The 24,177-nt window shown below is 35.7% G+C and overlaps 1 protein-coding gene across 1 annotated transcript in view; it reads right to left on the bottom strand.

Annotated features, from left to right (window-relative positions):
- Positions 1 to 24,177, bottom strand: part of Nmdar2 (glutamate ionotropic receptor NMDA type subunit 2) — a 521,025-nt gene that overhangs the window by 67,590 nt on the left and 429,258 nt on the right. Inside the window, 2 exon segments of the mRNA XM_074176310.1 lie at positions 5,878 to 6,090; positions 22,594 to 22,837. Of these exon segments, the coding sequence (XP_074032411.1) occupies positions 5,878 to 6,090; positions 22,594 to 22,837 (457 nt within the window).

Below are 24,177 nucleotides of genomic sequence, written 5' to 3'. Positions count from 1 at the left end.
GCATAATCATTGTGGATTTCCAATGAAGAAGTTGAATTCGATAACATTTCAGCTCAGAAATTTAAGACAAGTGTTAAATATTAGTCAGTTGCTGACGCTCTATTATGCTCAAGTTGAGTCCAGACTCAGATATGGCCTATGTTTCTGGGGATTATCGTCACGTTGGAATGAGGTATTCCTAGTGCAAAAAAGAATACTGAGAACCATAACTAGGGATTCCTGCAAAAATGTGTTCGTTAATTTTAATATTCTAACATTGCCTTGTTTGTTTATATTTGAACTGTGTTTACATGTTTTTAAAAATGACAATGAAATCTTTCTGATGAATAGATGTATCCGCAATGTGAATACTCGTCAAAATAATAATTTGTTTGTACCATATGCCAGAACAAATCTGGCTTATAACTCACCAAATCTGATGGCTTCCCGAATATTCAACCATTTGCCAATGAATATAAGGGAGAGCAGGTCTCAAGCCGAATTCAAATATCGCTTGAAATATTTTTTATGTTCTCATAGTTTTTATACTATTGAAGAGTACATGTCTCATCAGTTTGTAAGTAGTACCTAAGATTTTATCACTGACGGCTCGTACACAATGTATATTTGTCAACAGGAAAATAAATTAAAAAAAAAATATAGACAGCAGTCTTTCACGTAGCTGTTGGTTGAAGAGAGTAGTTCTTGCTGTTTATCTTGGGTCTGATGTATATATTAAGGTATATTATGTGAAAACTCAGTTTGTTCTGGCTTATAGTTCCGATGTGTTTGGTTCTTGTTTCCATTGATACACAATGTTACGAAAATATTGGAAATTATTGTTTTTTTTTTCGGGAGACTGTATCTATAAAGTTCAATGCAGAAGACCGATATAGGAACGGTTCAGGAACTAACTTCAACGACGACGACAGACTCACCTGAGATTTCCACATGAACATATTTTTTCAGGTCACTGTCATTTGAATCAACATATGCAGAGACTCGGACTGTCGAAAGACAGTATGTGTCGCCTCTGTTTGGAAAATGATGAAACAACACAGCACATACTTTGTGCCTGCCGAATCAGGTTTTCAAAGTTTGGCAGAGCCGTAATCTTACCATCTGACCTGAAAGATCACCCACCATACAAATTAACCGGCTTCGTTAAGAAGCTGAGTTTATTCGGTCGAGTGTGAATAGGAGTGAGCCACAATAAACCCTTGTGGGTTGCGGTGGAGGGTCGAATAGACTCACTCACTTTGGACCTAACCCAACCCAACCTATCTGCAGATTATTAAATTTCATCTGAGCCGTGATATATTCAATAATTACATTTTGAAAGAGCAAGGAATGTCTTCACAATCTTTGTTCAGTAGAAACGAATCGTGGGAAAAATTTCAGAAATTCCGATGAAAGTGATGACTTGAACCATTGGCTCAATTATAAAAAAAACTGCTTTCAACACATGGTGTCACAGGGATCGGTTTTAGGACCACTTGTTTTTGGTCTCTATATAAATCATTTATCCTAGTTTATCGAAGCTGCTCACATCACAATGTATGCTAACGACACGACTGTCATAATATTGAGAGAAAACGGATGACACAAAGGATAAAATGGATCGCACAATAAAGAAGTTCAGTTCTTGGTGTCAGCAAGATTCGTTGATACTCGATGTTACGAAGACAATTGAAAAAATTGTGTTTTTTTTCGGTAGAGGGTCTCTATTTGGTTTAATGCAGAAGAGCGATGAAGGAACGTTTCAGGAACTAACTTGAACTACAAACTCATCTGGGATTTCCACGGAGATATATTGTTCCAGCAGAATTGAGCACGGTCTAGTTCACCACGAAATGAATGAACAACTACATGATGTCTGCAGAATCATTAAATACTCACTACGTCGTGGTGTATCAACATGTTTCATTGGGAAAGAGCAAGGAACGTCTTCAGATTATTTGTTCCGTAGAAATGAATCATGAGAAAGATTTTTTTAAATAGATTACCAATAAAGTTGGGCACAACATTTTAACATTTCGGCTGAAAAGTCCCGAGCATAACAAAGAAAACGCGTATTTTTTTTTTCAAAATTGGCAATATTCATCAACGTAAACTCCATCAAGAGCCACACAATCATTTCTGCGCCGCTCTAACATTTCAATACCACTTTTCTACAAAGATTTACCTTTTGCTTTAAAACAAGCCTGAGTTCCAGCAATAACCTTTTCCTCCGAGCAAAATCTTACCAGTGAGTATTTTTTTGAGGTCTGCGAACAGCCAGTAGTCGCTGGGAGCTGAATCTGGTGAATATGGTGAATGGGGGAGCAATTTGATGGAACAAAATTTGCTGGAATAAAATTTTTTTCTTTGCCACATGCGGTCGTTTCTTTAAAAATTTCGAGCTTCTAACGCTCAAATAACACTATATAATATTTACTGTTAATGGTAGTTTCCTTATCGAAATAGTTAATGAATATTAAACCACGCACATCCCAAAATACCGAAGCCATAACCTTTCCAGCCGATTGTTGTGCTATCGGGCGCTTTGGACAAGGTTCACCAGTTACCTTCCACTCAGATGACGATCGTTTTGATCCATATTTCACCCTCTGTCATATATAGATGGTAAAATTTCTGTTTATTGTGTTTAAACATGACCAAACGCCGCTCAGAAGCATCAATTCGTTGTTGTTTTTGATTGTGAGCTCATGCGGCCCCCCGTTTGAACAGATCTTTTTCATAGTCAAATACTCATACAATATAAAGCCAACACATTTTTTTGATATCTTTTCAATGTCAGCTTACTCAAGCTACTTCACATTTTGATCATTTACAACGATTTTGTGGATCTTTTTTATGTTTGGACGTCAACTGCGTTCTGCATCATCGGTGTCTCTACAACCACGTTTCAAGTCAGCAAACCAACATTTAATTGTTGCTTCTGATGGAGCGGAGTTCTTATAATACTTTTCAAGCCATTGCTTTGAGTGATCGGTATTTTTTAACACGCTTTTATCAGCTTCCCTTGTTTGTTTGTTCATAACCGACTCCATTGGACTCAATTTTGACTAACTTTGAACAGACATATTCATTTCAAACTTTGTACACTTATCAAGAATCGGTGATGATACAATAATTTCATAAGTTCAACTCATTATTCTTAGCATAATTAAATAATTTCCTAATACAGTCTTTATGTGAGAGCAAATGAGACAACCACACTGTCTGCCCGTGCGTATGTATTTTATATTAAAACAAATGAGATTGAAATAGTAAGCCAAACTAAAAAGTTAAAATGAATAATAGTTTAAAAAAAGTGAAAAAAACATGCTTCAACAGCAACACAAACTAAAAATGATTCAAAACTAATTTGAAATTGGGTTCAACATTGATAATATAACTTGGATGTAACTAATGTCTTTCAATAAGTCTAAAATACGAATAAATCTGTTTACAAAAAAATAATTTTGTGAAAAAAAGCGTGGAGTTCTAAATATCCATTGTTATAAATACTTGGTGAGGAGCTGTTTGCCAAACTGGAGCCATAATAAAAATAGTTTCCATTTATTTTTTACTTTTTAGTTTATGTTGCTATCGATGCTTTTTTTTCTAAATTTTCCTAACTATCATTCATTACTATCAAGAATCAATGTGAAATTGAAATACAAAATTGTTTTTGATCCATTGTTTTCAATATAGCAAATGTAATGTCACGTTTAGCACGATAACTAACAAATTTATGAGTAGAATATCATAAAACTTCAACAGCTTTCTATTGAAGATTAGTACTAACTGAAAAGTGGCAATGAGACTAGCGACATATATGTGTTAGGCTCGAGACTTTCGAATCCATGTAGTATTCAATTTAAAATTATACTCTCGAATGTGTCATGTTTGTTAGAAAAAAAAACCCTGTTTTGAATCTAATTCTAGCTCATATATTCATGACTCCAGTCATGGAAATCTTCTATGAATCAAAAACTATAAAAATATGCACTTTGAACGTCACCAAAATATAAGTAAAATCATTTCAGATGCTGAAATATTCAGAAATGAAGTGAACACTTAGAAAAATGTCATCAATCTCTGCAGAAAGAGTTGAGTGACAATCAGTTGTAGTATTATAGATTGAATATGCAGTATTTGCTTCAATTAAGGCACTGCAAATATTGGTATCTCAAATCAACACCTCAATCTACAATGGATTTATTCCTGATTTTCTGAAAACATCCGTTGTCCTTCCATTATATAAAGGTGGAGATTCAGATGATCCCGCGAATCTTCGCTCGATCTTGTGAAAATACTATCTCAAGTGAAAGCCAGTTTGGTTTTCAAAGCAATAAAAATACGCACAATGTCATCTGTTCCTTTCTTCATGATATTTATTCAAAGTTTAATTCTAGTAATGTAGCAGCTGCGGTCTTTTGTGATCTTTCTAAGGCGTTTGATTGTATTGATCATGAGATTTTCCTAAGAAAAATTCACCAATACGGCTGCAGAGAAATGGCGCTCAAATGGTTTGAATTTTACCTTTCAGGAAGGAATCAAATGGTAAGAATAACAGGACTGTCAGAAAAAAACGATATTTCGTGTGGTCTTCCACACGGATCAGTTTTAGGACACATCTTTTTCTCTTTTTCTTTGAGCATTTCTGGAAATTCCACTCTTTACGCTGATGACACGACGATATTGTGGAAGAACAAAAACTCAAATGATTTACAAAATACAATATATCTACTGATATGAAAAAAATCAAGGAGTGGGGTGATGTTAATGTTCTATCTTTCAATATCACTGAAACAAACATTTTATCATTCAGATGTGCTCTTGATGACCTGTCATTTGGTGATAACTTAGTGATCAAGAACAAGACTCAGTCTGAATTTCTAGGTATTCACATTGACAATAAGCTCAAATTTGTTGAACATATCAAACAACTTAAAAGTAAAATTTGTTCTGGATGTTATGCAGTGAGAGTAACTTCAATAAATTTTGGAATCAAAACTGTCAGAACGGTGTATTACGCCCTCGTTGAATACTGTTTTGTGGAGTATGCAATTCATCAGCACTTCTGTCTGTATCAGTACTGCAGAAACTGGCTATATGTATATGTGGTATATGTATAAGATTAAACCTTGAGATTCATGCAGATACAAATTCCTTGAGCAAAAGATTTCAACAAATCATTTTGGAATCGGTTTGCCTCATTTACAAAAATATGTCCCTATTTGGGGCTTCATGCAATTCTTATAGCACATGTTAATCATTTGTCCTCAGATATAAGATGCAAATTTGAGCAACAGAGTGTTCAGAATAAGAGTAAAAATTTTTCTGGCTGATAGACCCCATTATAATTTGCAAGAGTTCTAAAATGATAAATTTACGTGACAAAATGTGCTTATTTTAATAAAGGTTATATACGATTTTTGTTTATATTTTTGTTTGGATATGAATTATTGATTGTCTGGTGTAATGGGTGTGTTCATTTATGTAATATTATATACAACTATATATGTTTATATGTGTAATATATAAGTGTTGAAAATATTTTTTAACAAATCTGCACACAACCATGTTATACAAAATTTTGACGTTGAACTATTGTGTATGATCCAATTTTACTTTTTTTGTAGGTGTTTTTTTATTTCCATTTTATATTTCTATACTTAGATTCATATTTTTTTTCACAAGCTTTGTTCACAAGATGTATTCTTAATGACAATAAGGTATATCATAATTATTTCATTATTACTTATTTAGAATTCAAATAACAATTCTTGAAATTCTTGTGAATTCATTCATGTTATCATTATTATCAATCTCGTTAGCATGTTCAGCATGACATACCAAAATTGACGATCCACAATGAACGTGACAATCCCCTGCTGTTATACATACCTGATTGAACGACACCTTCATATTGAAACCGCTGGGAGACAGCCATTCGAAAAGGAATATGGTGAATGTGGCAGCTTGAATAGCGACTATTCCCACTAACATCCAGGAAGCTGTGTCGAACGGTTCCAGGAATGCAGTCGGGGAAATAATTCCGGTTCGTTTCGCTACCACAATCGCTATGCCCGTTTCCATAAACGGTACACTGAAATCCACCTGGAACCAAAACAATTTGGAGGATTGAAATGGGTAGGTTGACAAATTTCCCAAAACCAATTTTTTTGAAAATGTTTGTATATTCAGTTTCATATAATATGCGGTAAATTTTACTTCCGCCGATTGCAAGTTAGTTTCATGCGATTTCTATGGTGACCAACGAGCACTGCAAGTGCACCCATGGAGGTGGGAGACCTCATTGATGAAGCTGTAATGGGATTTGATACCAATAATTGAAATCACTCGTAGTTTTGAATAGGTGTTTATTCTCCATCGACTACATACATACTGCCCATACATGCTCGTTTTTTATCTCTTCCTAAAAACTAACGCCATCCGATATGAACTACTATACTGGGTGGTACAATAAATCAATACACTACAATAATTCTTTCCTACAAAAAACCTCTAAAAAAAAATTGAAATTTTCCATACTCTTACCGATTTACCGATTTACAGGTTTTATTTGACGTCTTAGTCTTACATTGGCCAAAGTACGCTGAGGTGAATGGAAGGTATCTAATATTGCATTGTGATTACCCCCACTGTCTAAATTTTTCCTTGTTCCTTGTCCAAGTTGCGTGGAAACGTCGTTTGAATCATTTGTCTGATTATATACTTGAGTAAGTAGAGAAGCTTCTTTGAAAGTATACTTTTTTATTTGATAGTGCTGCTTAGTTGATTAATTGGCTTGTAAATGGTCTTATTGTTTAGACTTCAAAACCATTTTCCAATGCAGCTAGACTGTGTCCGGCACCGATTATAGTTGAAGGTGTATTTCATCTGGGAGTGAGGCCTCATTTGATTTCTTGTGCTGCAAACTCACTGATCTGTAGAGCTTGGACAGTTAACGAAGTTGCTTTTCAAGAAGGGTTTTCATCATAGCATGTTTTTGTCTCAGATGGTGGTTTGAGCTCCCTTGAGATACCAATCAGAAACAGTAGGTTTGCAATAAAGTATGTGACATAGTTTTCCGTCAGTTGACCGTCTGACCAGCACATTGCGAAAGGGTATTTTTCCTCGATTTTTTTTGCGAACTGAATTGAATGCGAGCGTGAAAGAATTCGATGTGTTGGAGAAACTGTTTGAATGCTCGCTCCCCATAGCCTCCAATAACAGAAGTGTTATTACCATAACGAATCCAACAAATAGGTTTTGATGGGTGATGCTGAGCTATTTCTTCCCGAAAACTTCATTGAAGGAATTTGCAACCATTCGTTCGTATGAACAGTCATTCATTCAATTAGCACACTGTGAAAGACTGAAATATTCTCTTAGCGTAATCAATGGAGTCAGACAGCTTTACCCAAGCAATTTATTGCCTGTTTGGGTTGAGAAAAGGTTGATCAAGCTTATGCAGAATCGAAAATGTATTAAGCTATTCTGGAAACCTTCTCATACTGGAATCAGAGGCAATGAGAAAGACGATGCAGTCTTTCGCAATATTACTGTACCTATGTTTGAATAAATTACACACACATACTACTTCAATACAATAAGAAAACTACTAACAAACACTTGGAAACAAATAAAATACGAGGAATAAATCCCGACATGCACTTCCAGCACTACCAATCGACCCAAAGAAGATATCAAGTCATTCTTACTCATCTCAAAATTGGAAACACAAGACTAACCCACCAACACCTTATGGAGAAAATTATGCTGTGGAATGATATCAATAGTATGAAGCCCATAATCGTGAAGTGCCCAGTTTTTGAATATGACTTCCCAGTGATCTCAATTCTGCATTAGAAGTAATGAACTTGAACTCTCTATCAACTTTCTTGAAGTATATTCATATATTGGGTAAATATAATTATATGCGATTGTTGCTCCGCTAATAACCCCTCGTGATTGGTGCGGCTATTTTGAAATTAAAAAATCAATTGAGTGATGGAAACATGGTCGAATTGATGTGTGGTGCCTCTGAGAAAATTCGTTTGATCTGTTATCATGGTGAAGATAGAAACGACATCGAAGCTGACCAGAGTACCATTCGGCTGCAGGTTCAAAGAAATTCAATCGCCTCTCTTTTTCGGCTTCACCACCATCTTCGCAGAATTATGACTATAGTCAATCAATCGGTTAATATTTAACTGAAAATGATAATATCGTTTTTGTTGAAGGAGAAAGTTTCGTCGTGGTACCTTTAAACTTCCTGTCGAAGACGTATGGCCAATATCGGGTCATCCATCAGGATATTGCCACAAGAGGTAGCGGAGAAGATGAAAAAGGAATCAGTGGGCAGTTCTTGAACAGTTGAATGCTGACAAGAAGAATACCGTACTATCTGCAGATAATGGTAATATTACAGAAGTTCTGAACACTCAGTTGTATCAACGGTGCAACTCCAGTAAAAAAAAAACAACCAACTCATCGAAAACATTTCAATTCCATCTGAAGACAATCATCAACTACAAAAGTCTTGAATCTCACCACCTAGCAATTTCAGAGAGGTATCTCTTCATCACCACAAGTTCGTTAAAAAGTGGCTGGTTACATGACAAATATCTAAAGCAGAGGAAAGGTGACAGTGCTCCCTTAGAATGACCCACTAGTTTACCTGAAGTGAATCGTTCAGTTTTTTTTGTGCAAAAACACAAGCACTATATGAGAATTCTTGAGACGCTCTAATAGCGCTGCCTGTGGTAAAGTAGTGATTCACATTACATTTGAATCGCTGACGACTAAATCCATTTGGAAAAACATTCTCAGGAAGTTTATTTCACATAAACGCAGATCTCCAAATGAAAGAGTTCTTGAATAGTGGAGTTCAAGGTATACTGAGTTGAACCTCAAAACGATGAGCAGCCACAGTCCATCACGTATTTCTGATATGTTCCGCTTTCGATGGAGTCAAATGTATCAAGTCACTTGAACACATTCTTGAATGAAAGGTGCTACCCCAAGTCACTTGAATACATTATTGAATGAAAGGTGATACCAATTAAATCACCTCAAAAATATTAGATAACTTAATGATAAATGAGTTTGTTAACAGATTTCATCATTGTTAGAAAAGGAATGGTGAACATTTTTTGGAATGAATTAGAATGAGTTATGCGTGCATTTTGATCGAAATTATGATATTAATATATAATCGCAAATCAATAAAATGAATGTAAAGCTGGTAATTACTCTAGCAGGGCTGATTCGATTTCTAGAAATGAAAAAGTATTAGATAGATAACTGAAATATCTATTGGGGAATTATCAGAAGACCATCCGTTCTTAGAATATAAGTTGGTAGCGCTCTTTCGAAAACGAATAGAGTAACGTTATAGTATTCTGACTGACTATAATATTTTGTGTGACTGAAAAGGCCTCCCCGTATTTCCAATAATGGAGATTTTTTGCTCACAATCATAATCTATGTCTCTCTCCACCCAATAGTTTTTGATAAATTTGTTGGCAGACTGAATAACTTCAATAATGATAAAAGTTGAAATAAGTGAATAACAAATATGTGTGGAATTTAGCCACTCTTCAATTATTTTCGAGTCCAAATTGAATAATTTTCTATATATCTGCCAATTAATAATGAAATAAAACGGTTTTGATTTCCTCCCAAACTGTCTGGCGATGGATAAAACATTCATCATATTCAAAACCAAAACTTGTCGACCAGTTCGTGATTATTCTTCATTTCAAGGATTGTACCAATTTTCCGAATCCACTTAATAGTTTGGAAATATCCAATCTTATCGATTCATGAAGGAGATAATATTTCCTGATAAATTATATAATAATCGATTACATTAGATACGCTAGGAATCGTACGTTAAACAGTGAAAACCCGTTGATCCTCGACTCGTACACGTTTCAACTTCTGAGAGTTGTCGTTCCTTGAAGGGGGGGGTTACTGAAAAAATAGACAGATTTATTTGAATTGATTTCGTGAGAAAATAACACTTGCGAGTTTCTCCTGAAGCAAACTCAAAACACTCCAGTGTATTGAAAAATTACTGGCACACTTTTCCGTGAAACTCGCGACCGAAATTACATCTTCTCACCAATAGTACAGAATCCCGCCGCAAAATCACTACGTTCATAGCGTAGTTAATCAAACTCAAATTTTCACATACATTTATGAATAGGAAAATACATTTATGACAGGTTGACAGTCAAAAAGGGGCCGCCAATATTTTTATTTGGGAAAATCAAGCTACTGAATAGTTCATGGAGTAAGAGCCGGGTCAACCCTCTACGAAACCCTTCATCACTTGGAAGGATGGAAAATACTCATGAAATAATTCAAATTCATTCAAGCAAATACATGAATTGAAAAATGTTTCAACACCACACAAAAACACTCAGTATTCACAATTCCATCTTTTGAAATTCCAAGTTCATAGACATCAAAATTAATACGATTACAGGATATGGAAATATAAAACAATCTCCAAATACGCAAAGTTGTACGGATGCGTATCAAGCATTTTACCTTAGTAAGGTAACTAGAGGAAAGTTGCAACCTTGCAATCTTTATAAATATTGAGGGAGGTCAAGATCAACAGAAAGTATTGAGAATTAATTCAGAATTAATTGATCACTCTTCAGAAACGTTTCCAGAGCATTTTAAGAATGCAGCACATCTCCTTTTGATCGTTCCTGCAAAGTAGCAGTATAATGTGAGTTTTTTGGTGATTCTTTGTATCTTTCATTCAGTTTTACATGAGTTTTTTTATTATTTGGATGAAATAGGGTTGGTTGAAACAGCGATAAATCCTCTCGTGATAAGCAAAGCAAGTACTGAGTTCCGACAATACAATAAAACTCTTACATTCATTCTTCAAACTGCAATTTGTTATGTTATTAATATCCTTTCGCTGATATGTGCAGTTTCGCACTGTTTGGACTGATTTGAAGAGTTTAAAATCATCAGCAAAAAGAAGACAATCTAGATTCGATCCTTGTGATACACCTGACCTAGCTGAAAATTTATCTGAAATGTTTCAGTTATGTTTTCCAATGAAAAACCGATTTTGAAGATAATTCTTCATTAATTCGAATTGTTTTTTTTTCATATTTATTCAATTATTATGAATTTTGTTTTCAGATTTCTCATACTTCATTTGGTTTCCACGATATAGCCATTGTGAGTACATACATACATATAGATGAAGCTGAAGAAGTTTTACTTCAATCGTGGGGTTCGAAACACACTCCCTTTTTTTAATTAAAAATATTTGCGGCCACATTTTGACTGGCACCCTGTCGTGAATGTATTCTTCTATTCACAAATGTATGTAAAAATCTGTGTTTGGTTAATCATGCTATGGACGTAGTGATTCTGCAGCGGGATCCTAGACAACAAGGTCTACAAATATTCTTAAATCTGGAGCTGATTTTCCAACGCAAACCTCTTCATAAACGGAGCTTTCATCATTTTCTCAATTATTTTCTATTGTTCCCCAATCCAAACAAAACTTTTCAACAAGCCTTGAATGAAATCTAATTGACTTCAGCATTCAATGCGGAGAGACTGCAGGATACTTTTTATATGTCTGGGGGTTCGACCTCGGATAGAATAAATGGAATTTTTGCTGATTCTCCGCATGAACTTGCACCTAGAATAATATTAGTTGAGATATTCATAAAATATGTTATCGTTTTCTCATCTTTCTCACCTACAAAAACATATGAGTTTCTTAACCAATCCCGAACAGAAATGAATTGAGTGTATCGCTTCGATTGAAAAACACTGGAGACTTTTTTTGTCCGTCTGGGATTTGGAATTTCACCCAGACCGACCTCCATTTGTCGATTTGCCTTCGGAACTTCAAGAAATATTTTTTGATATTTCTCTCTGTCGGTGGCCCCAACACGAATAGAATATCGAGAATACCAAGTGAATCAACATCATGACAAATATTCCATTAAAATTTTTGTAGTAAGTTTTCCAAATAACAATTTTCTGGTTATCATAACGTGCCCCAATCTAAAAATATTGTATTATTCAAAGAGCGAGAAATATGGTTATCACTCGTGAGAATGAAGTTCCTCGTAAATCATTCTAACGAGTAATGACACTTTTTCTCGAGTAGAATACTTTTTTCTATGACTCATAACAGAATATTCAAAAATGAGATTCATTGGTGAGGAATATTGCGAATAAGAGTGGTATTCTCTTTATCTGGGTGTCTTTGAAGACACCCAAAAATATTTCCTTTCATTGTCATTTCAAACCATTGCATAGTTTGAAGTTTGGATGGTTGAAAAAAAATTAAAGAACTGCGGATTACACAGGTCTGCGACCAAAAAACTGCATAGGATTTTTTTACATTTTCTTACAGATTTTGACCTCCCAAAAACAGAAAAAATATTCAAATCATTATATCACATCAGTTTTTATGTATATTGCAGTATCTATGTTCATTGGTAATAAACCTATATGATTTTTATTTGATGATGGAGAAAAACAACCTGAGCTGTTGGTGAGACAGGGAATGTTTGAACATGTTGAGACAAGTCAAATGACGTACACTTTTACACAATTATATGCAAACTAAAATTTAAGCACATAATTTAAAAAAAAGAGCGGTAATCATTTCTTCTTTGATTTGATTTCTCATTTTTTATTCTCTGCTACAATCTTTTCCCGTTATTTTGGCGCAAAATAAGTTCTAGCATATTAAGTTGCATTTATACCTTCAATTGACGCCTAGTGTATATCGCTTGAAACAAAGAAAAGCTCTCAGTAGACATACTGATATTCAAGTGAACAGTGCTGTTGTCTGTTAATCATGGCTACAAGGGATTGTGTTATTTCTCCAAACAGTTTTTGTTATATCTGTGGAGAATTCGCTATTAAAAGTAAACAGAGAAATATAAGTGATTTTGCAAGGAAAGTTTATTTTGCCTACTTTAAATTAAAAATTGGTGATCAAGATGAACCATGGGCCCCGCATAAGGTGTGTAGAAGATGCGAAAAAGATCTTCGTTTGTGGTTTAAGGGAAAGAAAAATGCATTTGGATTTGGAATTCCTATGATATGGCGTGAGCAGAAAAATCACACCACTGACTGCTACTTCTGCTCAGTTGACGTAAAGGGATTCAATTCAAAAAACAAAAGAAACACAAGTTATCCTAATCTTGACTCAGCTATACGTCCAGTGCCCCATAGCTTCGAGATATCTATCCCGCAGCCACCTTCCTGTTTGGATGAATACCCTAGTGAGTTGGAGGACGAAGCTATATTGCCTCCTCCGGGTGAATCAAGCTCAGATTTATCTTTTGACGAAGATGAAAGGCCTCAACTATTTTGTCAAGGTGAGCTCAATGATTTAGTAAGAGACTTATGTCTTTCAAAAGATGCAGCCGAACTGTTAGGTTCTAGATTGAAAAATAAAAACCTTTTATCAGCTGGCACTTCTTTCTACTGGTACAGACATCGAGAAAAAGAATTTACCCAGTTTTTCTCGAAAGAAGGAAATTTAGTTTTCTGCAATAATGTGGAAGAACTCATACATCGCTATGATATAAAATATGACTCATCTGAATGGCGCCTATTCATTGACTCATCTAAGACTAGCCTTAAAGCAGTATTATTAAACAATGGAAATGAATTTGCCTCGATTCCGATTGGACATTCTGTGCATATGAAAGAAGATTATAACGATTTGGCTATTATCTTGGAAAAAATCAAGTATCAAGACCATCAATGGATGATTTGTGGGGACTTCAAAATACACAATGCTTTTGGGTCAGCAGGCAGGTTACAACAAATATCCATGCTTCTTATGCTTGTGGGATAGCAGAGCCAGAGAACAGCACTGGAAAAAAAGTGATTGGCCATCCCGAGAAACTTTAAAACCTGGAGAGAAAAATGTTGAAAACATTACCTTGGTAACACCAGAAAAGGTTTTGTTGCCCCCTCTCCATATCAAATTGGGGTTGATGAAACAATTAGTAAAATCGCTGCAGAAGGATGGAGACTGTTTCAAATATTTATGCACAAAATTCCCGAAGCTATCAGAAGCAAAGTTGAAAGAGGGAGTTTTCACCGGCCCCGACATAAGAAAACTTTGAACGGACCCTTCATTTGTGGAAACTATGAATGAGAAGGAAAAAGAAGCTTGGGTATCGTTCAAGGACGTAGTACGAAAGTTTTTGGGAAATACTAAGGATCCTAACTATAAAACCATTGTGCAACGGATGCTAGCAGCATATGAAGCTCAAGGCTGCAAGATGAGCTTGGAGGTCCATTTTTTACACTCTCACATAGACTATTTTCCTGAAAACCTGGGAGCTCACAGTGAAGAGCAGGGGGAGCGATTTCACCAGGATATCCGTGATATTGAGAGAAGGTACCATGGGCGATGGGATCTCACTATGCTTGCTGACTACTGTTGGCTGCTCAAGCGAGAAACTGAAGATGGAAATCGGAAAATTACTCGTCAAAGTATCAAGGAAAAGAAGAAGAGGTTTCATAAAGAACATGAATAAGTATATGTATCAAAATAATGTTTCATTTGCTTTAAAAAAATATTTATTGTTTGAAAATTTTGAATAAAGGAGTGTTTTAATCAATTTTTTTTGTTTGAATTTGCAAAAAATCCTTATGAGATAGAAAAAAAATGGCCATCACTTTCAAAATCAGCGCACTTTAAAACATATAATTAAGTAAAAATATCTCATGCAGCTAACAATAAATTTTTTTTCGCAAACCTGTGTTATCTGTGGTATTCGAACCCTGTACTCCAATTGGTAACTTCCGCGTTCTACCAACTGCTTCACAGAAAATTATACAGAAAACTACTATTTGATTTTCAAATTGCTCTCACTTCAATTTGTAGAATTGTTACCTCTGAAGTGAAATTAATGTAATGAATAACTTTTCACGATTCAGAAAGATGCGTTTCGCTAATCAAATCAGCATCATCAGGTGCTGACTAGAACCATAGTTCTAGTTTCAACAGATTTAATAATTTTATTGAGTGATCAATAAGTGATCAAGTTATAAATTTCTGAAGGAGTACACTCACTTTCCACAGTCCAAATTTTTATTCTTGTTTATCATTGTAACTATGTATTTTTGAACAAACTCTCGATTCAGTGGTTACGTTTGAATTTTGAGAACACAAATAATATAATTATATGCATCCCCCCTGAATAACCACCAGTATGCTTATCAAATTAGCAAATCGACAGATTTAGCATTGAACAACTTTGAGGAGAAAATCTCCCAAACCCTTGACAACAAGGAGATTGCGGTTGCTGTATTTCTCGATATTGAAGTAGCATTTGACAATTCACTGCCTAAATCTATAGGGTCGTCTCTATCTAGGAAAGGTATAGAATCGACCATAACTGGCTGGATCTATGCCATGCTGGTAAACAGAACTGCAATTACGACAAGACGAGGCCATTAGGTTCAGGGTCAGATCTGCAAGCTTATGCAGATGATCATGTCATCTTAGCAAGGTCCACGTTGGAAAGGGTAGCTTGTAACATCCTCCGAAGCACGATGGACGTTGTTCACATTTGGTGTCTGAGAGGAAGCAGATGTCTGTCAACTCCAGCAAAACTGTGACAATCCCCTTCACCAGGAGAAGAAAATTGGACAATCTAACGCCACTTTCCTTCAATGGAAGACAAAGTTTTACAGAAAGTCAGACTGTCTCTATGGACATGTCAAAGGATTTGTGTTGAAACTTGGGGTTGGATTTGTGTGATGATTGTCAGACCAATGATCACTTATGATGCAATTGCCTGGTGGCCGAAGACTCAGCGGAAAACGGTCCAGGCGTAGCTCTTTGTCTCACAGAGACAGACTTATCTGGCCATCAGTAACACACCGTCAGCGGCCATGGACAACCATCTAGACCTACCTCCTCTCAATATTTCTAGATGGACTGCATATATGCAGTACACATTGTTAATTGCACAAATCAATTCAATGCAGAGTGCAACAGACCTTTGGTTGACACTGGAAGTCACAGCATTCTAGAAATAACCTCTGACTTCACGACCCCAACTGTCAACTACGAACTGCCTTATAAAGTACTACGAGTAAAGAGGACTGGATCCTCTGGGAGAAGGAAATATTGAGAGCAAATAGTTGTTGGTTCACAGATGGATCAAAAACACGTACCGGTCCCGGTGCAGATGTTTTCAGTCGCAGACCCAGGACAGAGATATCAACCTAGGAACATATGCAACTATATTTCAAACGCTGTTGAATTGAGTGCGGAGACATGGAAGAATCCAACCTAAAACACAAGTTAATACAAATTGCGTTGAAAGCTATTGGCTCCTACCGAGCAACGTCTAAATTGGTAGCAGATTGCCAAAAACGACTTTCCTCAATAGGAAGACTCAACAAATTGTTTCTGATCTGGATTTCTGGCCATACTGGCCTGAAAGGCAAAAAGGCTGCTGACTCTTTTGCAAAGAAGGGTGCTGCAAGTAGCTTCATCGGACTAGACCCTGTCATTGGCATAGCTTCGGGCTCTGCCAAACAAATATTGAACACCTGGATGGCAAGAAGATTCATGAACTTGTGGCAAAAACTTCCAGAATTGGCTCACTCCAAGGTGTTTATTCATCCTTCAAAGCTCAATAGCAAATATTTGTTAGACTACAGAAGGGATGAACTACGATGTCTTACAGGCATTCTTACAGGTCACTGTCACTGTCGAAAGACAGTGTATGTCGCCTCAGTTTGGAAAATGATGAAACAGCAGAGCACATACTTTATGCCTGCCCCGCTGGGGACTGAATCAGGTTTTTAGAGTTCAGCAGAGCTGTACTCCTACCATGTGACCTGAAAGATCACTCATCATACAAAATAATCAGCTTCGTTAAGAAGGTGGGTTTGGTCGAGTGTGAGTAGGTGTGAGCCACAATAAACCCCTGCGGATTGCAGCAGAGTGTCGAATAGATCCACTTACTTCGGACCTAACCTAACCCCAACACAAATAAATCATCCCGAAACTCAAACTGGCAATTGGAACTGTGAATTTACGAAAATGAAGGAATCAAAAAAATGTATATCGTCACAGACTTCTGGTGAAGCCCTGTGAAAATGTGTTTCAGTTCAGTACTAAAACTAGCATTGGTCTTCTTCTTATAGGAGGCTGGAATGAGCCACAATTCTACTATAGAGAATAACGTAAAAAATATCGTTTTAACGGTATGAATTGTAGGTTGAACTTAAATCTTCAACTCTAGTTGCAAAGAAATACCAACAGTAGTGAACAGTTTGTATTGCATTGTACATATTTGATTCCGCAGACAATAATTGTACCGTAGCAGTAGTTGCTGCATTGGAATTCCGTAAGGCATATTTAAACTCACTCTTGCTGTTATTCTATCCCTGTAGTCTCTCCGAAAGGTGAATATTTCCCACAAACTTTATGACAACGTAGTGATGAATTCAATCACCATATTCGAATCTTCAACCTCAGTAGTGGAAATACGTTTCGTAAAAGCCGTCGAATCGTTTGTCCAATTCAGTTGGAATATCTAGTCTCGAGTTACATGGATGTGTTGGCCATGAAAGAACCCGCTTGACGAACATATCGAACTTTCAATAAACGCTACTGCTGGACGAAATCGAAAAAGTTTGTACATGAGATATGGAGTTCCGGATTTGGTGATGGAAACTGCATAGGAGGGATCAGAAAAGGTAGGACACAAGTAATAAATTCACAGACAACCATCCAGGAACAGCTCTGGAATTCAAAATAAAAGTTTTGGGGCTTTTCTAGAGATTGGCAAGTTTTTGTCCCGGGTGTGAACTTTATCAGAATAGTGAATAGTAGATGAGTTTGTGATAGCTATTTCACGAAAGGGAGTGTAATTTTTCAACTAGATAGAAATAGCTATTTATGATATGAGTGTTGAAAGTAAGGTTTTATTTTGTGAGTGAAAACGGAACGAGCGTAGCGAGTTGAGCAATTTCACGAATTTTTGTACAACTGTTCTGTTTTCATGTCTTGCATAATGAAAAAAAATATTGAGGAATTGTGTGTTTCCGATGATATTGAAGAGACTGCAAAAAGGGCTTCCATTGCATTGTTACCACAAACAATCGGCTCAACAGTATGAATTTTGCATATTCTAGTAGAGGTATCAAAATCTATCAAACTTGAACAGATCAGGAAATTATTCAATGAAATACATAAGAATTTCTGGGAAAATATACTGAGGAACTCAAACGGGATGAAATTCATGGATGAACTTTCTAGAAGATCTCACGAACTGCTGCATCGAAGAGTCATCAGTTTGAAGTGATTACTCATTGTATTATATTTTCATTTTTGAGATTGAGTGTGAAAATATTCACTTGGGGATAGTGATCTGATATGGGTAGACTCTCTATATTTCAAAAACATTTCAGTCACCTCTTCTTCTGAATCATGCAAGGAAGTTTTCAAGAAACATAAACATCTTCCATTCACTGATATTTTTGTGTATAATACATTGTTGCACACACTCCCAGATTGGAGTTGAATATCAGTTTAGTGACATATATCGTAACATTTTCAATACCTAGGCATCGAAAATGATTTTCCAAGACATAGACAATTTAAAAAAAAATTGATCTGCGTAAGCACTTAAACAAAAAAGACTCTAATGAATTACTGTGAGTATATTTTTATGGAAAATATGATTGAAGGATTGATAGGATTGTTTCAAAATACCTATTTTATTTTGATGTTTTGTGATTTGATATCATAAAAATATTAGGTTCTTGTTACAATACTACATGATTTTGAGTAACTTTCGGTGGTAACAAAAAATAAACAGTTTTTTTCATTAAATATCCAAACTGTTGTTGATGATGCAAATTTGAAAATCAGGAATATTGTTGCTAGATGGCCTGGATCATCTCATGACTCGCACATTTTCAAAAATTCTAGATTATACCAATCATTTGAGAATGGATTATATGGTGATTCTGTTATATTGGGGGATATTGCTTATGCTTTGAAGCCGTTCCTTATAATCCCCCTTCAAGAAATGAGAACCAAAGCAGAGGCCTTATTCAACGAATCCCAGATAAGAAAGCGCAATGTTGTAGAGAGACAAATTGGGGCTTGGGAGCGTAGATTCCCAGCACTTTCTATGGGAATGAGAGTATCTTCAGAAACAGTTCAAGCCATAATAGTTGCTACAGCTATACTTCATAACATTGCATGCGACGAAAATGAACCAGTGCCTGAAATGAATGCTGAACAAGAGGCATTTATTAATCTAGCCAATATCAATGAGCCACCAAATATGCAACATGTGCATGTTAATAATAATAATAATATAGTTTGGAATACTTTGATCAATTATTTTGTTAACTTGTAATGTTCTGTAAATAAACTTCAAACATTGTTGAGTATTTTAGTTCTCTCTGAACCCCTTCAAATCCCTAACTTTGTGTTGAAAAATATTTCTCATACTGAATGTTACACACAATGTGTACATTCAAAATAACTAAGAATAACTGTCTGTAACCCTCAGAATTCTTCATGAGACTTTTAGCCAACGATCTCAAGTAGTGATGGGCATAATCGAAATAATTGTCGATAGTTAACCAAAATGGAGATGTAAAGAACACTAATGAGCAGTACTACAGATGTATTCAAATGTAGGTATGACGTTCAAATGATCTTCAAACATGTCTTCTTCAGTATGACCTAAATCATTCATTGAATTATATCGAGTTATGATAATAATTGAATGGTCGATTACTTTCATTTCGAATTATCCAATCAATAATCGATTAAGTTCGCACAAGTTTCGACTCCTGAGAGTTATCTTTCCTAGAGGGACGATAGCTGGTTAACTGAAAAACACATTTCAACATTTTTAATACTATTTCTGTGTTACTTGGACTGTATTATTTCTAGTAATAAACTCAAATAAAAGGAAATAATGTAATATATTTTTTAAACCACATACTTTATTCTTCAAAATGTTAAAATTAAAATAATTCTGCACAATATTTTTACGACATTGATTCCAGTTTTTTATCCACAAGTTCCTTTTTTTATTGAGAAGAGTCATTCTCAAAGAATGCTCTTCTAAAAATTTTTCTTTTTGTAACCTGACAAACGCTAATTTTTCCTCAATCAGCTCATTACGTGGATTCGTTATTACTCTCTTGAAACTGGTTTTCTTTATTTGTCTCACATTTCTTTCCTTCGTCAACTTCTGAATTACTGGTAATTTCAGATCTCTACTTTAGTGAGACGACCAATCTTGTTTCTTTGATGACGAGCTAGCCTCAGAAATTGGGTTTACATAGTTATGGTTCATTATCGGAAGATCAAGAACTACCTCTGTCACTTCGACATTTTCGATGTCAGGTTAAGTGGGTTCAGCCAAATTGCCACAGTCATCATTTATCAGCCCTGACGGCTGGTCTTCAACAATATTTTTCACTGCTGTGACAGGTACAGTGAGCTGTGGCAGTCTGTCAGAATCATAACTATTTTATATCCCTGTCAGTTGCTCCCTGAGAATATGTTTCATCGCAATGTCTACAGATGATTCTGGTTGTGGTTTATAACTTCCCCCACCAGTTTGTAACATTAATTTTTTTTTCTGTCCCTTTATGTTTTGTTCTCTTTTTAATATTATTATATTTCTCCTTCAAATTCTTTTGGGATCTGAAAGAGTTTTTTCCATTACAACTATTAAACTCTTTTTCAATTGTCACAGTGTTACTTTTTTGCATTCTATTATTGCCTTATATTTATCCACCAGATTTATAAGTAGTTGTTCTTCTTCATAGGTGAAGTTTGAACACCTAGTGTTTTTGTTGTATCCATTGAAGTTAAATTGGTATCGAAAAATAAGTTCACTCAACTCTGTAAAATCTGAGAAAATATAATAACTCAACACTCACAAAGACTAACTCACTATGATTATAATGATAATAATAATAACTTTATTCACAACGTATACAGATTAGAGTACAATTAAAACAAAATATGTGAACAAAGTGGTTTGGCGATAAGTGCAGAGCTCTTACTTCGCAAGAAGTTATAAAGAATATGTAAGTACATAAATATTTATATAAAAATATGTATGGCCTTCATGGAGTAGAAACTACAAAACATTTTATTGAATTTTGTGAATTTGGTGTTATAGTTGAGCAAATTATATTTTAGCTTGAGATGAAATAGGCCAATTAAATATTAGACAAACAAAAAGTAAGAAAAATAGATAAAACCTTAGACAAATATTACACGTTCAATAAAAATAAAATATTAATGCACAAATAGATGAAATCTTAGGCAATATGGATAAAATTATGCTACTTACAATACAGTATGATACAACTTTGGGATAAATTTGACTGTGACTAATTTATTTTACTCCAACAGATTTTTATAAAAGTGTCTATCTCTTTCGAGAATGTGTTTTCTAATTTGTTTTTTGAATATTGGTTTGAAATAAGAATTTTTTATTTTGTGAGGTACGGTGTAATATAATTTAGTTGCCATGAAAGAATATGCTCTTCGGGAAATTGACTTTTCAACAGTAGGATAGGTCAGTTGGTCGCGAAGTCGTGTGTTATAGTCGTGGTTTCGTGATGATGCTTTATTTTTGCTGAAATGATACTTCACGTTTGTACAATAGTAATATAGTTGTCTCATATCCATAACTTCACACTCTTTATACAGGAGATCTGACGAGAAACGTGAACTTTTAAACATGATCAACTTCATGAATCTCCTTTGTAATATCTCTAACGGATTGAGGTGTACACGCAGAGCTGATCCCCGTGCTGTCGTACCATATCTCAAATGGCTCTCTACTAGGGAACTATTCTTTATGAGGTAAGTTATTTTTCAAGGAACGGAAGTTGTGAAGCATCGTTTGCAGTTTTTATTGTATATTTTATATGAGAGTCCCACCTTAAGTTTCTGTCTATGTAGACGCCCAAGTATTTGATTCCTTTCAGGGAATCTATTTTTATTGTTTTTCCTTGTTCGCCGACATCAATAGATTCAAATGGACAATCATTGGATAGATTTCAGCTAAAAGGAAGAAAATTAGTTTTTTTCCAGATTTTCTGTCAGGAGCCTTTGGTCAAACCTTCTCCTTCTCATCATTATTCACTTATTTATATCAAATAAATGTTAGGTATATTTGGGTTTGTTCTTACCAAATTGTATTGCCAACCTTATAGAAGTCCATACCAACCAATAGTCACTTGACCACCACTATTATAAATCTTGTGAAACGATTTAGGCAGCAATGGTCACTTAACCAGAGAAACTCTGGTTAAGTGACTGGAAAGATCACCATACATTGTGAAACCGGCCATAAAAGAATGTACTTTTGCTCATGTGAATGAAGTTATTATCATTATCGTTATCATAACACTGTGGACACTGATAATCTCTCCAAAGTCCGTTTGAAATAAAAATAGTACTCTACATAACCCACTCCTTCGCTAAATCCACTATGTTATCCTCTGTAGAGAACACCTCTTTCTCCAGCAAACAGTAACGAACGTTGAAAGCGGAAATAATTAGATTCTACTCACCACCGCCTCTCTCTCAGCGTTGATCATGAGCGAAGTCAGGACCATATCAGTCTTGCGATTGACAAGGTCCGCAATTAGGCCATTCCATTTGCCGTTTTCGTTGGTACCCCATTTCCCGTCTTCTACCCTGACGAGCTCGTACGTGAAGCCCAATTCCTCACTGAATTTCTGGAGCAAATCGATGCAAAAGCCCGAGCAGCACTGGTAGTAGCTGCCGTTCCTGTGGGCCTGCGACATGTCCACCCTGCAACAAATGAGAATATCAACGAGCTGGACAGGTTGGCGGGATGTTGCATGATTGCGATTCGGTTTGTGTATCTTAGGATCAAGTTTGTCCAGAATCTTTCGACTGAGATTCTATGACATAATGTCCGAGGATGAAGTTTATTGGATGTTTCGTGGATTACATTATCAGAATGAAATCCTTGAGGGACATGTCTTTTTCCTAAGTTGTTGAAAATTTGTGAAACGAATGTTTTAAATTTGAATCGAAACCCCTGAAATAATATTTCGATAAGTTAATATTCCACTTTTGACAGTTTACTGGTAATAGATAGACCCAGAAATTGCTTGACCGAATTTAAAAATTCTGCCAGCTATACACTACTATCGAATCCGCTAGATTTTTAACAAAAAATTGGAAATACACAACAATAGAGGTAGGTAGGAAGGTTCAAAGTGGGTTGGTCTACTCGACTCATCGTTGAAATGCGCGTCGAAAAGAGTATTACATTTCTAGCGATTGTAAAAAGTGCTTTTTCTACTCGTCTACAGGGTTTTCAAAAGAGTCTTTATTAGATATCATTTCAGTTTTTGTTTTGGCATTTGATTTTGATTACAATAATTAAGATCATTATTATTCACAACTTACTCTGTTTTCGTCTGAAAATCATAAAAAATAATTGAGAAAATCATGTCTAGCGTACTTTTCGTATTTAAATAAGAGATGGAGTATGCGATAAGTTTTACGAACCGAGGGGTTCACGTTTAATTATCTGGGAAGTCTAGATAGATAGGTACTTCTAAAGTGAGTGGGTCTGTTCGACCCTTCACCGCAACCCACAAGGGTTTATTGTGGCTAACACCTATTCACACTTGGCCAAATAAACCCAGCTTCTTAACAAAGCCGATTAGTTTGTATGGTGAGTGGTCTTTCAGGTCAGATGGTAAGAGTGAGGATCTCAAAGAACCTGATTCGGTCCCCAGCGGGGCAGGCACAAAGTATATGCTCTGCTGTTTCATCATTTTCCAGACAGAGGTGACGCACACTGTCTTCCGATAGTCCAAGTCTCTGCATATAATGATTCAAATGACAGTGACCTGTAAGAAGGCGTGTTAGACATCGTAGTTCATCCCTACTGTAGTCCAACAACAGTTTGGTATCAAGCTTCGAAGGGTAAATGAACGCCAATCCTGGAAGATTCTGCCAGAAGTCCATAAATCTTCTTGCCATCCAGGTGTTCAGTGTTTGTTTGGCAAAGCCCAAAACGATGCCAGTGACAGGTTCTGGTCCAATGAAACCGCTTGCAGCCCCCTCCTTTGCAAGAGAGTCAGCAGCTCCACTGCCTTCCAGGCCAGTATAGC

Source organism: Leptinotarsa decemlineata, unplaced genomic scaffold, assembly GCF_025532065.1.
Source record: "Leptinotarsa decemlineata unplaced genomic scaffold, Ldec_3_MD MMD2_tig00001719_RagTag_RagTag, whole genome shotgun sequence".
Taxonomy (NCBI): domain Eukaryota; kingdom Metazoa; phylum Arthropoda; class Insecta; order Coleoptera; family Chrysomelidae; genus Leptinotarsa; species Leptinotarsa decemlineata.
The sequence above is the reverse complement of the archived record's forward strand: the minus strand, read 5'-3'. Positions and strand labels throughout refer to the sequence as shown.